Source organism: Acanthochromis polyacanthus, chromosome 7 (assembly GCF_021347895.1).
Source record: "Acanthochromis polyacanthus isolate Apoly-LR-REF ecotype Palm Island chromosome 7, KAUST_Apoly_ChrSc, whole genome shotgun sequence".
NCBI lineage: Eukaryota > Metazoa > Chordata > Actinopteri > Pomacentridae > Acanthochromis > Acanthochromis polyacanthus.
The window spans coordinates 28,080,329-28,095,580 of record NC_067119.1 but is presented as its reverse complement, the minus strand read 5'-3'; the positions used below and the strand labels follow the sequence as shown (position 1 = coordinate 28,095,580).

The 15,252-nt window shown below is 43.0% G+C and overlaps 1 protein-coding gene across 1 annotated transcript in view; it reads left to right on the top strand.

Annotated features, from left to right (window-relative positions):
• Nucleotides 1–15,252, top strand: part of hmcn2 (hemicentin 2) — a 54,455-nt gene that overhangs the window by 22,509 nt on the left and 16,694 nt on the right. The window contains 29 exon segments of the mRNA XM_022217986.2: nucleotides 553–680; nucleotides 879–1,130; nucleotides 2,992–3,075; nucleotides 4,855–5,046; nucleotides 5,135–5,265; nucleotides 5,430–5,574; nucleotides 5,761–5,887; nucleotides 5,996–6,153; nucleotides 6,913–7,191; nucleotides 7,271–7,413; nucleotides 8,060–8,210; nucleotides 8,354–8,572; nucleotides 8,662–8,775; nucleotides 8,902–9,089; nucleotides 9,176–9,272; nucleotides 9,408–9,569; nucleotides 9,691–9,804; nucleotides 9,994–10,190; nucleotides 11,486–11,567; nucleotides 11,678–11,809; nucleotides 11,899–12,042; nucleotides 12,124–12,283; nucleotides 12,769–12,893; nucleotides 12,972–13,155; nucleotides 13,246–13,343; nucleotides 13,440–13,718; nucleotides 13,808–13,998; nucleotides 14,278–14,359; nucleotides 15,085–15,221. Coding sequence (XP_022073678.2) covers nucleotides 553–680; nucleotides 879–1,130; nucleotides 2,992–3,075; nucleotides 4,855–5,046; nucleotides 5,135–5,265; nucleotides 5,430–5,574; nucleotides 5,761–5,887; nucleotides 5,996–6,153; nucleotides 6,913–7,191; nucleotides 7,271–7,413; nucleotides 8,060–8,210; nucleotides 8,354–8,572; nucleotides 8,662–8,775; nucleotides 8,902–9,089; nucleotides 9,176–9,272; nucleotides 9,408–9,569; nucleotides 9,691–9,804; nucleotides 9,994–10,190; nucleotides 11,486–11,567; nucleotides 11,678–11,809; nucleotides 11,899–12,042; nucleotides 12,124–12,283; nucleotides 12,769–12,893; nucleotides 12,972–13,155; nucleotides 13,246–13,343; nucleotides 13,440–13,718; nucleotides 13,808–13,998; nucleotides 14,278–14,359; nucleotides 15,085–15,221 — 4,495 coding nt within the window.

The following is a 15,252-nucleotide window of genomic DNA, read 5'->3' as shown; positions in this document are numbered from 1 at the left end:
CTGTTGTTTTGGCCACTCCTAATGTTCCTGCTGTCTGTAGTGGATTAGTTGTGTTTTTGCAGCCTGGGGATGGCCTGTTTCACTTTCACTCAGAGCTTCTCTTACTGCACGTTGTAGGGTCACAGCAACAGCTTCCAAATGCAAATGCCACATTTACCTGCTTAAGTGATGAGGAAATAACAGGGGAATGCTCTGCACCTGTTTGTCTAACAGCTTTTGAGTTAATTGTTCAATTACCTTTTGGCCACTTGATAAAGCGGATTAAACTCAAAACATTTCTTCCAATTTGGGTGTGAATCTCCTTATATTAAATCTGATCTGCACTTAAAGCCATTTTCACTGTGTACCTTTAATATGTTTTGGTAAACAAAGCCTGAACCTGACTGCACACGCTGTGTGTTTGAATGCTACACAATGTAAATAGAGACCACAGGTGACATACCACTTCATGAAAGGAACTGTCTAAAAGCGCAGTGGCTGTAGATCTTTAGTGACTCATAAAGTACTGTGCTTTCTCCATCTCTTTGCCCTTGACCCCTAACCACTCCCCAGGTTCACTGTTTTGCCTTCAGGCTCTCTGAAGATCACTGATGCACGCCTGATTGATAGTAAACTCTACACCTGCACTGCAGAAAACCCAGCAGGCAACGTGTCCCTAAGCTACAATTTGCACATTCAAGGTACCTCAGCAGGACTTCATCAAGAAGTTGAACATCTTAGAAACTTTAAAGCTTGTGTTCTCGAAATGTTGTCAAGTTAATGTATTCCACGTGAATACCTCACTTATGGTACATGTAAAATACATGACGCATGTATAGAAATAGGCGTGTAGCTGAACTGTACTGCACTGTATTTAGGATATTTGTTTTTGTTCTCAGCCAAGCCCAGGATTCAGCCAGCACCCTCCCTCCTGAAAGCCCTGATTGGCCAAACAGTGACTCTGCCTTGTGTGGTCCAGGGAGAGCCGAGGCCTGAGGTCAGCTGGTTTCACAACGGACTTCCTGTTGGAGTCAAGAACGTTACGCCACTGAGGATCGGGCAGGTCAGCCTCGCTGACCAGGGCACCTACCAGTGTGTGGCCACGAACAGTGCTGGACAGGAGAGGCTGGAGATCAAGCTGGAGATTCTTGGTGAATATTTTGGTTCAGTTCTTCAGACACAGTTGGTTCTCTTTGAAAAGAAGAAATGAACAAAACTCTGCAGTTTACAACACATGACAAATCACGCTTGCTGAAATACCAATTTTCTAACACTGGCCACATAAACATCTGTATACGCTGCTAGTGTCACTGTTTTATTCTCCAGAGGTGTGATCCCATAAGGTTTAGTAGCTCCAGATGCCCTGATGACAGTCAACCACATCCATACCTGAACGTGTTAATAGCTGTTCCTGAGAACCACATGTGAAGGCAGAATCAAAACCTGTCAGTGTTAAAGAGAGGCTTGATTTAGTTTCTAAATAGGGATAAAGATGCGCATTCTCACAGTCTCCCCAGGAAGAGGTGTTGTATTTGGAAGTTCACATTAGAAGTGACAAAAATAGCTTTGAGAGTGAGAAATAAAGCTAGAGTGAGAAGTTCAAACCCTGGTTATATTCTTACTTCCACAAAGCTGGAAAATTGCCATGTCAAGTTTGTCAGGTTGTCTGCTTTAGAAAGTTACAGAAATGGTTGGATTTTGAACATATGTGGGTAGTGTGCACTTCTGAAGCTTTTTGACAATCTGAAAGGAGGGGAGGGACAAATAATTGGTACAGCTATCTATGGAAACACAGTCTGCTGTGATATAATCAATACACTGTCACCAAATATCTATTTTTACTAAAATATGCAGGCGTCTAAACTGATTCCGACAAATGACTGCTTGTGTTGGGACTTATCAGATGAATGAGGTTAAAGTGAGCTGAAGTTAACTAACCTTCAGGGAAAATGAACAAAGTCACTGGAACAAAATGGTGTGTAAACCAGAGAGAGAATGAATTGAAGTGGCACATAAAACTGAATAATGACACTACTAATGACAGCACATCATAGTAAATGAATACATAGTCCTGCTTTTGGCCTTCTTAGGGGTATTTTTTTTGCAGTTACACAGAGTTTTGAAGAATTGCTGTATCACAATACAATCATTATTGTGGGTAATGCATCAAAGTGTCATAAAAGTATGAGTTACTGTATGATTCCCAACTCCTACTGACAAGCACTTCTGAAGAGAGAATATTATGGTCAGTTGTGCTAAATCAAACCTTCTTGCCATCAGAAACGGGGCACCACAGGGACCTAATCTCAGTCTCTTACTGTTGACATTATACATAAATAAATATATACTTCCTGCTGAGCACTTCAATATCCCATTTGTATCTCTAAGAAGCTTGTTCCTCTCCATTTCAGACTCCTAGTCCTCTTCAGTCTGTTCTTGATGTTTTTCCAGTATTCCTACTGAATCAAGTCCTTGTTTTAAATGTGAACAAGACACAGTGTGTGCGTATGAACTTTGGCAGAACTGGTATGCACCTTTTAAATGAAATGAACCAAAAACTCCACTTGAGTTGAAATTTTTTTTCATTCTCCTAGAATAAATTTAAAGCTTTGCCTCTGATGTTTTTATGAGTCCTGTAATTACGTTTGTTAATTCTATTTTCCACCTAGTTGTTGTTCGGCTGGCTGAAGATGCAGTGTTGTTGTGTTCAGACTGTTTGCTTATTTTTTAATCTATCCTGACAAAAAGGATCTTAATGTCAGTGAGACTATAAGAGGTCAGCATAGATGTGAATGAGGTTGATGTAGGTACTCTTTGGCAATCAGGGACCTCTGATGAGCAGAGACTACCTGTCTTATACCCACAGCAGTTATTCCCTGAAGTCTTCTTCTTGCTTACTTATTTTCACACACTGAAACCTTAAAAACCCAGACTAATTCTCATTACAGCTTTGATTTATTAGTTGCTGCTGCGCTTTGAACTGGCACTTAAGATGTTTTCCTGTCCTCACAGACAGACCGTCCTTTGCAGAACCTGGAGATGCCATCATGGAGAAAGTAGCGAACAACAAAGTCACCATCCCTTGCCCTGCCGAAGGTACAAAATGATTCACAGCTGAGTCAACTTTGGAGTGATGGAAAAGGTTTAATTTTCAGGTTGTGACTAAAGTTTTCAGAGCCTAAAATGAATGTGTCGTCTTTTAGGCTTGTGTCTGTGACATAAATGTGTTTTTCTATATTATAAAAGCAAAGTTTCACTGTCACCACAGACTTCCAGTTGTCCAAAAGGGAGAGAAAAGTCCTTGCAATCTTAAAAGGTACAGGGTCTTTTCACTGCAGCACCCAGAGATACAGTGTTGTCTATATAGTCCAACATCTCTGTCTGAACGAGGCAGAATTCTGCAGGGATGTGGAGAAGTGGCTGCTTTATCAAAATACAGAGTGTTGGTGTGTGTCTGCGGATGCGCTGATGGATACTTACTCTCAGACTGCCCGGCAAACAGGTATTGTTTGTGTGGAGCTGTGCCATGGTAACCAGCTCGGTGAGAGAAGGTGAGGACTGTGTCTAATGTAGAGCAACAGCTGGAACATCAGTCTGCCTGCTGCCTCAGTGAGCCACATCTGCTTTCCTCTGAGTCGGGGCCTGCTGGGAGAGGAATCCTAATTACAGGCTGCTGGCAGATAAAGGACAGAGATTGTCTGAGGTGCACCGTGAAGCACAGGAAGAAGAAGATGAAGCCACACTAGCCCTCCTTCCACCCAAGTATTACCAGCAGGCAGGCAGTGCCAGGTCTCAGAGGGCTCATACAGAAAGGCTTGATGCTCTTGACACCCAAGAGAAGCAGCCATCATCCGGAAACAAGGATCCCCTTATTGTTCTCTTGAGATCCATTTCTTTGAGGGAGATAAAACATGGTTTCTGCCAGAAGGATATTATTAATTCACCAACAAGCACATTGCATTTGATAGAGGTAATTATATGAGAAACACATGGAAGGGATAATCCCTGACTTGGCTGGCCCCAGCAAATACATTTAAAGTCTGCTAATGAGATCTGTTAACATCTAAAACAGAACATCTGTATGCATTTCCTCCCAGCAATGAGATAATGAATTTGCTTCAGAGCTCCTTAACTGTAAACACGTGTTCGGGGGCAACAGATGATAACATCACCTTTGGTTCTGCTGCATCTCCCGTGGTACGTATTTTCTGAGCAGAGAAGAGCGCTGCCTTTGATTCCCTACCTCGTCCGTGGTGTTTTCACATGCAACACCTCTGTAAATAGACAGAGCTCTGACATTTGGATCCTTCCACTGCGCTTCTTTCTCATTGTGGCTCACTGGTCTGTCCTTGTCCTGGGAATAGGTTGTAATGGGTACAAACACCGTCACCTCTTCCCCATTCCACCTTTCTCCTGTTGACCATTTCCAGCTCGTTTCCACCCAGTAATCCTCAGAACACATCTGTTTCAGGCTCCTGACTGAGCACACCATTGCCTTTGAACTGCTCCTACAACCACTCATATTCTTACTGCTCAAGACTCTCCTTTCAGCATTTGGTGATAAATCTTGACGACTGTATTTTAAATATTACATTACTTCGGTATACTGTATTTTGCTTTTTTATGAGACTGACCTTGAAATCTTAAGCTTGCAGACTACAAGGACTCTAATCATTTTGGCATAGTCTCCCCTGCTGTCCCGCTGTCCAACAGATAAATGTAGAGCTGGCTTTTTCTAGTCTGGGCTGCTTGCCCATTAAGTTCTCCTGTAGAGAAGCAGAGAGATGGAGGTAACTTTTCTTTCTGTCAGGGGTGATCAATAAAACTCATTTTATACTCACTCACAATCCCTTTCTTGTCTCTCTCCTCCTGCAGGTTCTCCTCGTCCCAAGATTCGCTGGTTCAAGAATGGCCTGGAGATACACCCCGAACAATCAGAGTTTTCTGTAGCGAGGGACGGAGCTCTTGTAATTAGCACAGCGTCTGCCAGCCACAGTGGGGACTTCAAGTGTGTGGCAACCAATGAGGCAGGCTCTGTGGAGAGAAAGACAAGGCTGAAAGTAAATGGTAAGAATTTAGTTATAGCTTTATAGTATTCCGGTAAACACATATATCATGCATAATGATGGCACAAAATGCTTTCTTTCTGTTTTAGTTCCCCCAGAAATCCAAGATGACGGCCAGCCACTAAACCTCACTGTCACCTTGAAGCAGCCTCTCACTCTGGGCTGTGATGCATTTGGGATCCCGTCTCCAACAATCACCTGGACTAAAGATGGTCATCATGTGAGTGTGTCATCCTGAACTCCCATTTACATAAAATGTAAAAGCCAGACTGCATGTTAATGCTGTACACAGTATCTGGTTGATCTCTAGCTGCACAATGCCACCAAGTGGCTAATATCTCAACAACAGTTAAAGATGCACTGAGCTAATTTCTGTGTGTCCAGGTGGACAGCCCTGGGGTGTATCTGCAGAATGGGAATAGGCTGCTCAGAATCTACAGAGTTCAGCCTGAACATTCGGGACAGTTTGCTTGCACGGCTCAAAACTCAGCTGGAGAAGCCCGGAGACAATATAACATAGTGGTGCAAGGTGAGCTCATAAAGCTGCTTTCATGCTGTTATTTAACTAATTTAGGAAGACTAAAGGAAAACACAATTAAAAGGCAGATTTTTCTTGCCATCAATGGACTCATGCACCTCAGTCATCATAATTAGATAACCTTTTATTATGACTTGTATTTCAAATAATTTCATGTACATTTCATGTTTTTACCAGCTCCACCAGTGATCTCAGGTGCATCCCGACTGCAGGAGTTAACTGTGGTTCTGGGCCAGGAGGTGGAGTTTCAGTGTCGGGTTAGCGGTCGACCAGCGCCCCGAGTGGAATGGAGCCGAGACGGAGAGTGAGAATCTCTTATCTCTTCACAGCTTATTGATGTGACATTCAGCGGTGCACACAGGATGCAGTACACACTGTATTGATTCGATCATCCATTCCTTCCTCTCTTCAGGGTTCTGTCCCGTGACGGAGACCCTCATGTGGAGTTTCTGGAAGATGGCCAGGTGCTGAAGGTGAAGTCAGTCAGACTGAGGGACCAGGGCCTGTACCAGTGTCTGGCCAGTAACAACGCAGGAACTCAGATGCGCCAGTTCAGACTCACAGTGCAAGGTCTCTACTTTTGTCCTTGGAAGACACATACTGTACACTTCCAACCACAATGGCCTGAATAGTTTATTTTAGTCATGAAAAGAGAAGGAAAAACATCTTATAAATGGTGTCGGATATTAAGTTGATTTTCTTTCCTAAAGTGCTGCAGTAGCACAGCATATTTAATTTGTGTACACTACCGTTCAAAAGGTTGAGGTTACTTAGAAATGTCCTTATATTTGAAAGAAAACTTTTTTTTTACCGAATATAACATTAATTTAATCAGAAATACAGTCTAGACATTGTTAGAGGTAAATGACTATTCTAGCTGGAAACAGCTGATTTTTAATGGAATATCTCCATAGGGGTACAGAGGAACATTTCCAGCAACCATCACTCCTGTGTTCTAATGCTACATTGTGTTAGCTAGTGGTGTTGAAAGGCTCATTGATGATTAGAAAATCCTTGTGCAGTTATGTTAGCACATGAATGAAAGTGTGAGTTTTCATGAAAACCATAAAATTGCCTTTGAACAGTACTGTATATGTCTGACCTCTACTGCAAGATGATTTGACTTAGAGCACACTGTCTGGTCTTGAAGCATATACCGAACAATCTTTATAAGGAGCATGTGCTGTAATATCTTAGTGTACTGCACAGTGCATTTCTCTTTTAAAGGGTGTCCTGCACAAAACAGATCAATCCCCAGTGGAACTTTTCATTTTGTGCTATAAATCTCCCTGGTTGTTAAACAGTAATATACTGTCTGTCTCTCTCCAGCACCCCCTGTTATTAAGGGACCGAGTGAGACCACAGAGGTGTCGGTGGTTCTGGGTTTCCCCTCAGTCCTCCCCTGTGATGTTGAGGGCTCACCTACACCCACTATAACTTGGCTAAAGGACAACCAGCCCATCGTGTCCACTCCCCAGCTGACATACACCCGCGGTGGGCAGGCTTTGCGCCTGGGCTCAGCGCAGGGAGACAGCAGTGGCCTCTACACCTGCAGGGCCACAAATCCAGCCGGCACCGCCACCAAGCAATACTCTCTCAGTGTTCTGGGTAAGTGTAGTCTCCACCACTCACAAGTTAAAGCATATAAGACAGAGTTTTTAAATGTTTTTTTTCTGCTTCTCATCAGTCCCTCCACATATAGAAGGGGACTCTGCATCCTTAACCTTCGGTGGCCAGGAAGAGAAACTACGGATCAATGGGAGCTTGACTCTGTCCTGCCTGGCCAAAGGTTTCCCTGAGCCAAAAGTTAATTGGTTCAAAGACGGACAGGTTGGTGTGTTGTCCTTAAAAGCTGCTCATCTCTTAAAACAGCAAACTTCCAAGGTGATTTTAATGGGACAAGTTCTGACCTTTATCGGCCTCTACTGGCAGCCAGTATGAACTACAACAACCTGAAGAGGATGTTGTGCTCGAACCACCTCTCCAGAGTTTGTACGATAAGTAGGCAAGTTAATTATAGCAACGACATAGAAGAAGAATCCAGTGATTAAACACAAAGTCATAAAATGCGGCTTTTTTTCTTGACTCACAGTAGTTTGACGCACAGCCTAATTTTTGCTGCACTGTATGTGTGTAGAGCAGCAGAAAGTAGGTTAACTTGAGTGATGTAAGATGATTTTATTTCACATAATAATCTTTTGTTGGCTCAGTTGTACATTTAGTTTTTTAAACCCGCCACTGATACAACCACACAAATCTTTAAACAGAGACAGGTATATCTCGGAGGACTCCTCCATCAAGCTTATAGGAGCATTTCTGTAACATTGCCAACCTTGTGGTATTCGAGGATCAAAATCGATGCAGTAGAATTTGAGAAATGTTTTTTTTATTAGCCGCATTCTTTATTCAACAGAGAGCTGAGAGCAATATTTCAGAGGCTGTACTGTATCATCTGGTGTATTTTCTTTGTGTTTAGTTGCTGACTGGAAACGTCCATGCTGGCATTCAGGAGAGCGGACATTTCCTCCACATAGAGAATGCCATGTTGTCCCATGAGGGGCAATACACCTGTGTGGTCACCAACTCCGCAGGGGAGGATAAGAGAGACTTTCATGTCACTATCCAAGGTGTGTTTAGTTCATTCTGTGCACCACAGCTGGACCAGACTTGATGTCCGACTCTTGTAACGTGATAGAATTCATATTTTTGCCTTTGTCTTTTTGAGTTAACAGAAAGTGACTCAGCTCAAATGTGCTGTTGTTTTTGCCAGTCCCTCCAATCTTCCAGCGTGTGACTAACAGGGAAGCAGCCTGGGGTTTGGGACACGAGGATGACGAGAACAATGAGGACATGGTGGAGAAGCGGGAGGTTGTCTTAGGCCATCCAATCAGCCTGTCCTGTGAGAGTAATGCCATTCCCCCGCCCAAGCTCAGCTGGTATAAGGATGGGCAAAAACTCACCTCTGCTGATGGAGTGCTGCTGCTTCCAGGTCAGAGAAAGGTCCTTCTGCTGGTGGTTGTGTGCGAGTAGGACTTCATATTTATGGATAAATCTGTTATTGTACGTGTGTCCTTTCAGGTGGACAGGTGCTACAAATTGCACGAGTGCAGAAGGAAGATGCAGGAAAGTATACATGCCAAGCTGTTAATGAAGCAGGGGAAGACCGCATGCACTTTGAACTGGAGATCCTAGGTAAGCAGATAGATAGATAGATAGATATACTTTATTAATTTCAAGGAATTTATACATGTATTTAATTTAGCTGTTTTTAAATTGGATAAATTTGGAAATTAATTTGAATGATTGCCCCTTCTTTAGTTCCTCCTGTTATCATTGGAGCAACACAGGAGTTTATGGAGGAAATGGGAGCAGTGGTCAACAGCACTGTGGTCCTACACTGTGAAGTGACTGGATATCCAGCTCCAGTCGTCTCCTGGCTGAGAGATGGGCAGCCGGTGCACTCAGACTCCCAGCACCACATCAGTGATGATGGAACACAGCTCCAGGTTAGTCATTGCTGGCTTGTAGACTGTAAACACATCCCACTGGGACATTTAGTGCTAAGGAATAACAATTGTGTCCTAATTTTCAGCTCCTCAGTGTCCAGGTTTCGGACATGGCTGGATATGTGTGTGTAGCTGAGAACAAGGTCGGGACAGTTGAGAAGCTCTTCAGTCTGACGGTGCAAGGTAGCCCAAAGGCTTTACCACTTCCAGTGCCGACTGAATCTCACATGTTTGGGGTTTTTATTATAATAATAACACTATTTTTGTAATGTTCTTTTATGACTCATGTCTTGTCCACGCTCTGTTTTCATCTTTCAGTGCCTCCAAGAATAACTGGCTCTAAGGAGGAGGAGGTTAGTGTGATTGAGGGCCACATGGTCTCATTGCTGTGTGATGTCCAAGCGTACCCGCCTCCAGAGATCACCTGGACCAGAGACGGACAGGTCCTCCACTTCAGCACCGGCATTCATATTCTGCCAGGTCAGCCCTCGGCCACCTGTAATACCCAGATAATTGTTAAATCAGGGGCATTTCCTTTGCTGGAATCTAATTCTGGCGCTGATATCACATTTCACATCTGTCTTTGATCCATATATTACAGGCGGCCAGATGCTCCAGTTGCCCCGGGCGAGACTAGAAGACGCAGGACAATATGTGTGTACAGCCACCAACTCGGCAGGGCAGGATCAGAAGAGTATTCTGCTCAGTGTTTATGGTGAGCAAACACATGGTGACCCATCTGTACAATTCAGCTATATATACAGATGATCAAATCTCAAAACATTGTCTCTGCAAAAAAAAAAAATGTTTACTTCAAACCAGCTGTGACTGAGGACAGTTCAGGAGTGAATCATCCCAATTCTAAATGAATTAAACTGTCCTCTGTGTATGTGGAAACCATCAGTCCTGCCCACCCTGAAGCCCCGGCATGAGGCTGAGTCCGACCCGGTGACCCCTCAGGTCGGATCCTCGGTCACTTTACGATGTGAAGCCCACGGTGTTCCTGAGCCTGAGGTCACGTGGTACAAGAACGGGCTTCAACTGACTGCAGGGAACGGCATGAAGATGGATCGTCACCAGCTGGAGATTATAGGGGTTCAGGTCAGGAAAAATGGTTTTACGTCATCCATGGTTATGGCAGCAAACAAAACATTACAAAAAATCCTGGGCTGTAAGTAGCTTTCAACAGTGTTTCCAGTGTTTGAAAGCTAAAATAATAAATGTCTAAAATATACATATACATACAGAATATGTGACAAGACGCAGCCTCTTCTTTGACTGGGTGTTTTTTAGAACTATTCTAAGATGATTAGCAGGAAGAAATACCTATTTCTGTGCTAAAAATGCAATCTGCACTGAAAAAAATGCCCCTCTCAAACCAAGGAAAAAAAAACTTACTTCAAGGAACTTTTACCATGAAATAAGTGGAAAAAATCTGCTAATACAACAAGTGAAAAATGGCTTGGTAAGATTTCTTGAATCTTGAGATCTCAAAATTAGCTGGGACAACTTATTTTCAGCTATCTTTTACCAGGATTGTCAAGTCTTGATGTCTTAAAATAAGCTATATATGCTTAAAAAAAAGCAGTTTTTCACTCAAAAATAGATTTTCGCTTTCATGTATCCTCCTCATTTGAGATGTATTAACCCTCCTGTTGTCCTCATTTACGGGCACTAAAAAATATTGTTTCCTTGTCTGAAAAAAAATTCAAAAAATCTGCAAAAAAAATCCCCAAATTTCTGAAAATTTGCAAAACCTTCAGGAAGAAAATTCCAATAATTTCTTAAAAGTTTCCCTTAAAAGTTTTATTTAAAAAAAAAAAAATCCCCCAAATTTGCCAAGAATTAAAAATCTTCCAAAAAAAATCTCAAAAATATCTTAAGTGATTACATATACATCAGTAAAACTTCTGATATTTTCTTTAAGAACATTCACAAAAAAATCAGCCAAAATCAATTCACGTTGATTTTTATGTGAATGTTCTTAAAGAAACATTGTTAACATTTCTTTTTTCCACCGAAAATGTTTTAAAATTTCCCAAAAATGTTGAAAATGTGAACATCAGAAGTTTCACTATGAAAATATTTTTTCCCCCACATGTTCAAACTTTAAAACGGGTCAATTTGACCCGCAGGACGACACGAGGGTTATTTTGAGTTTTCTTGTAAAATTCAATTTAAAACAAGAAAATTTTATGCATGTTTGACTTAACAAGATATTTAAGATGCATTGTCTTAAAACAAGTCCCTCCATCTTGCTGAAATGTCACTTGTTAAATGAATTTATCTTAAATCAAGTGGGATGAGACATTTTGACTAAAAATAAGACAAGTAGACTTGGTAAGATGTTGAGTTTTTGCAGTGTGGTTCACCACACTTTTCTTTTTGGTTCCCAGATGACAGATGGTGGCACCTACACCTGCAAAGTGTCCAATGTGGCAGGACAGGTGGACAGGACATTCAGGTTGGCAGTCCATGGTAAAGGAAAAAATACCTCTGCAGTGTTTGCAAATTAACATTACAGACAGCTATCTTAACCACAAAATGGTCAGTATTCTTTAAATAATCATACAAATACGTTCCTACAGTTCCACCTGTTCTGGATGGGCCTCTTCAGGAGTTCCTAAACTACACCCTGGGCTCTCATGTGTCCCTGCTGTGTGAGGCCACAGGGGTACCCGTTCCCAGCATCACTTGGCTCAAAGATGGAACCCCTATTGGTAAGTGGAAAGCAGTGACAGGGGAAATTGGAAAAGCATGGACTCGTCATGTGTGACAGCTGGAGTAAGTGGATGTGTTCGCTGTCCAGAGAGCAGTCTGCAGTGGCAGTGGTCCGTTCGAGGTAATAGGTTGGAGCTGGGGCCTCTCAGTCTGTCTCATGCTGGACGGTACACCTGTGTGGCCAAGAACAACGAGGGGCAGACACAGAAAGACTACACACTCACAGTGCAGGGTAAGGAGGTGTTTAGTTATCTATCATCTATCAGTAGAATGATTTTCAGACGAGTTATAGAGTGATCTTTGCTGTACTCAGTATCACCCACCATCCTGGACTCTGACCACCCATCTGAAGTGAGTGCACCCATGGGAGAGGAGCTGACCCTGGAGTGCAGAGCAAATGGAATCCCCACGCCTCGCCTCAGCTGGCTGAAAGACGGAGTGACTTTAGAGGCATCGGACACCCGTCACATCGCGTAAGACATTCACAGTTAATATTGTATGAAATAATCCTAACAATGATAATTTCAGAGATAACTTCCTTCAGCACCTTTGGATACTGAAAGCAGCCCAGTTTGTTTTAAACACAATGTAAGAATCAATCAACATTGTTCCCTCAAGGTTTGTAAGATTACAGTATTAATCATCATCATAGAAGGTAATGCACATGATTGAGGGAGGTGTAGACAGAGAAATGGTTTGGGATCTCTTGCCCAATTTAATCATGAAGAACAGCAAGAGCAGCTGTGTTCCAGCTGTTCACCAGCTTAAATGGTCATTACAGCTGCATCAGCCAGCGAAAATAAATGATTTTGTGTGCATCAGTGTGTGACTGTGAGAAAATCGTAGGATGATGATAATGATGATGAGAAAATCATACTGAGATCCAGAGGAAGGCTGGACAAAAAATAGATGCTGATTTATGGATGTGAAAGTATTAAATGTATTTGTAACCCGACAGAGTAACCCCTGATGGCAGCACGCTGACATTACTGAGGCTGAGTCCAGAGCATTCTGGGACGTACACCTGTCTGGCTGTCAGTCCAGTTGGCCAGGAGAGCAAAATCTACACCCTCTTTGTGCTCGGTACGTTTGAACATTTCATTTGTTTGTCTGTATTAGAGTTCTGACTGATGTATTTACACTTGATCTGCTTTTTCACAGTTCCACCATCTATCTCTGGTGAGACCACCGTCCCCAGAGAAGTGCAGGTCACACAGGACAGCGTTGTCACACTGGAGTGTCAGGCAGCAGGAAACCCTCCACCTCAGATCAGCTGGATGAAGAACGGCCGTCCACTGCTCCTCTCTCCCCGCACACGGCTCCTCTCTGGTGACTCTGTGCTGAGGTCAGTTTATATAATTACAGCTTATTTTGTAAAGAGGTTCCATGTTTATAGGTGAGGTAATTACAAATGCTCTCTTTCTTTTTGAAAAAGGATTTCTCCTGTGCAGCTGTCTGATTCTGGTGTTTACACATGCGTGGCTCGCAGTCAAGCTGGCCTAGCTGAGCTCAGCTATGAAGTCCAAGTCCAAGGTACAATCACAACATACCACCTGCTTCTTTAGAGATTATAGGTAGCATTTGAATCTGAGGATATCACACAGGTGTGTATGTGTTCATGGTGTGCAGTGCCTCCTGGTGTGGATCATGTTGAACCAGTGGAGCCGGTGACAGTAGTCCAGGGGTCTTTGGTGACGTTAACCTGTGAAGCGCGCGGCGTTCCCCCTCCCACACTGACGTGGATGAAAGACGGCCAGCCGCTGTCTCTTCATCGCAACCTGCTGCTGGATGGGCAGGAAACACGACTGCAGCTGCCTGATGTGGCTCCTACAGATGCCGGCCTCTACAGCTGCGTGGCCAGTAACCAGGCAGGAAGCAGCACAAAGAGCTTCAACCTCACCGTGCTTGGTAGTACAAAGACAATGTGTATATTTAATTTAAGCCACAGCAGAAGCTCAGTGAAACACTAAACCATAACATTCTGCTTTCTATTTCAGAGCCTCCAAAGATATCCAGCTCCAGCCCTCCAGAGGAGCTGACCATAGCAATAAACAGTCCTCTAGAGCTGCAGTGCTCCGCTGTGGGAGTCCCACCTCCCACTGTCAGCTGGCTCAAGGATGGCCGCCCCTTGGAGGGAACTGAGATTGTTCAGCAGGATGGTCAGTTTGTCAGGATCAGCAAAGTTCAGGTGAATTACAGACAGAGGAAGCACATGCACTGTACAGAATGAGAATTAAAAGAAACTGACTGAGGAGAATGCAAGTTGCTCAAAAGTTTCAGTTACAAAAAAAGCACTTTACTGCATCCATGTTTTTCATACATCTTAGCCGATTGTTGATATTTGTAGTGTAGTCTTTCTCTCTATATGGTTAAACTGGAAGTCTGACTTTTCACCAGCAGCATTTCAGGTAAATACAGAACTGTTATGCAAGAGCCACTCCTGCTGATTAATGCTCTCTCTCCAAAGGTCGAGGATGCAGGTCTGTACACCTGCTTGGCCAGCAGCCTAGCTGGAGAGGATGGAAAAAACCACTGGGTCCGAGTCCAAGGTGACACAAGCTGTTCTTGCGTACTTCTCAACATGAAAGAAACACATCACGTCCCCCTTCTCTCTTAACTTCCTCATCTCCTTCCACCTGTGACTCCATGAATACAGCTCTTTGTACATCGAGCAGCAAAAAAAATCTGTTTTTTTACAAAAGCAAAAACAGACCTGCACAGCATTTATATTGGGTGTGCTGTTATGCACGCAATATGACGTCTATGCAGTGCAAAGGCATTTTCATGTGCTTTGATTGATAACACAGACCTCTGATTCATGATACACTGCTCAAGATCTTGTTTCACTTCACCATTTACTCTGTTCATGCTAGACTGACTATTCTGCTTCAGATATAATTACTCAGAATGCTTTTAAGATCTGTGAAGCTGTGAGATTAATGCTCCCAAGTAAAATTCCCACATTAGTGTTGTTTAATGAAATACCCAGCTCTCTGACTCATAAAACTCTGAGTGAATCTGGTGAGGCAAAACACACATTTTTATTGCACATCCTCCTCTTTGAATGTTTCGCTCTGTGTGGAAGGTTAAGCACATAGTTTTTTTTAGTGCAAACACATGATTTTTGTATCTGATCTGCCCTCTGACTTTATCTCTTCCACATGGCCACATGTCTTTACCAAGCTGTTCTTTGTTTAAAAGGAGCACTTTAGGAAAATAAATTAATCTGTGTGCTAAATAAAGATTATAAAAATAATCTGCGGTTGTGTTTCAGTGCCACCAACACTGCTTGGCTCCGGTGATGTGAGGACACTGACAGTGCCTGTTAATGGACACCTGACCTTGGAGTGTCTGGCTGACAGCGACCCTCCTCCTGATATCGAGTGGTACAAGGACGAGGCCAAACTGCAGGTACAGACACCGACTAAAAATGCCTTTGAAT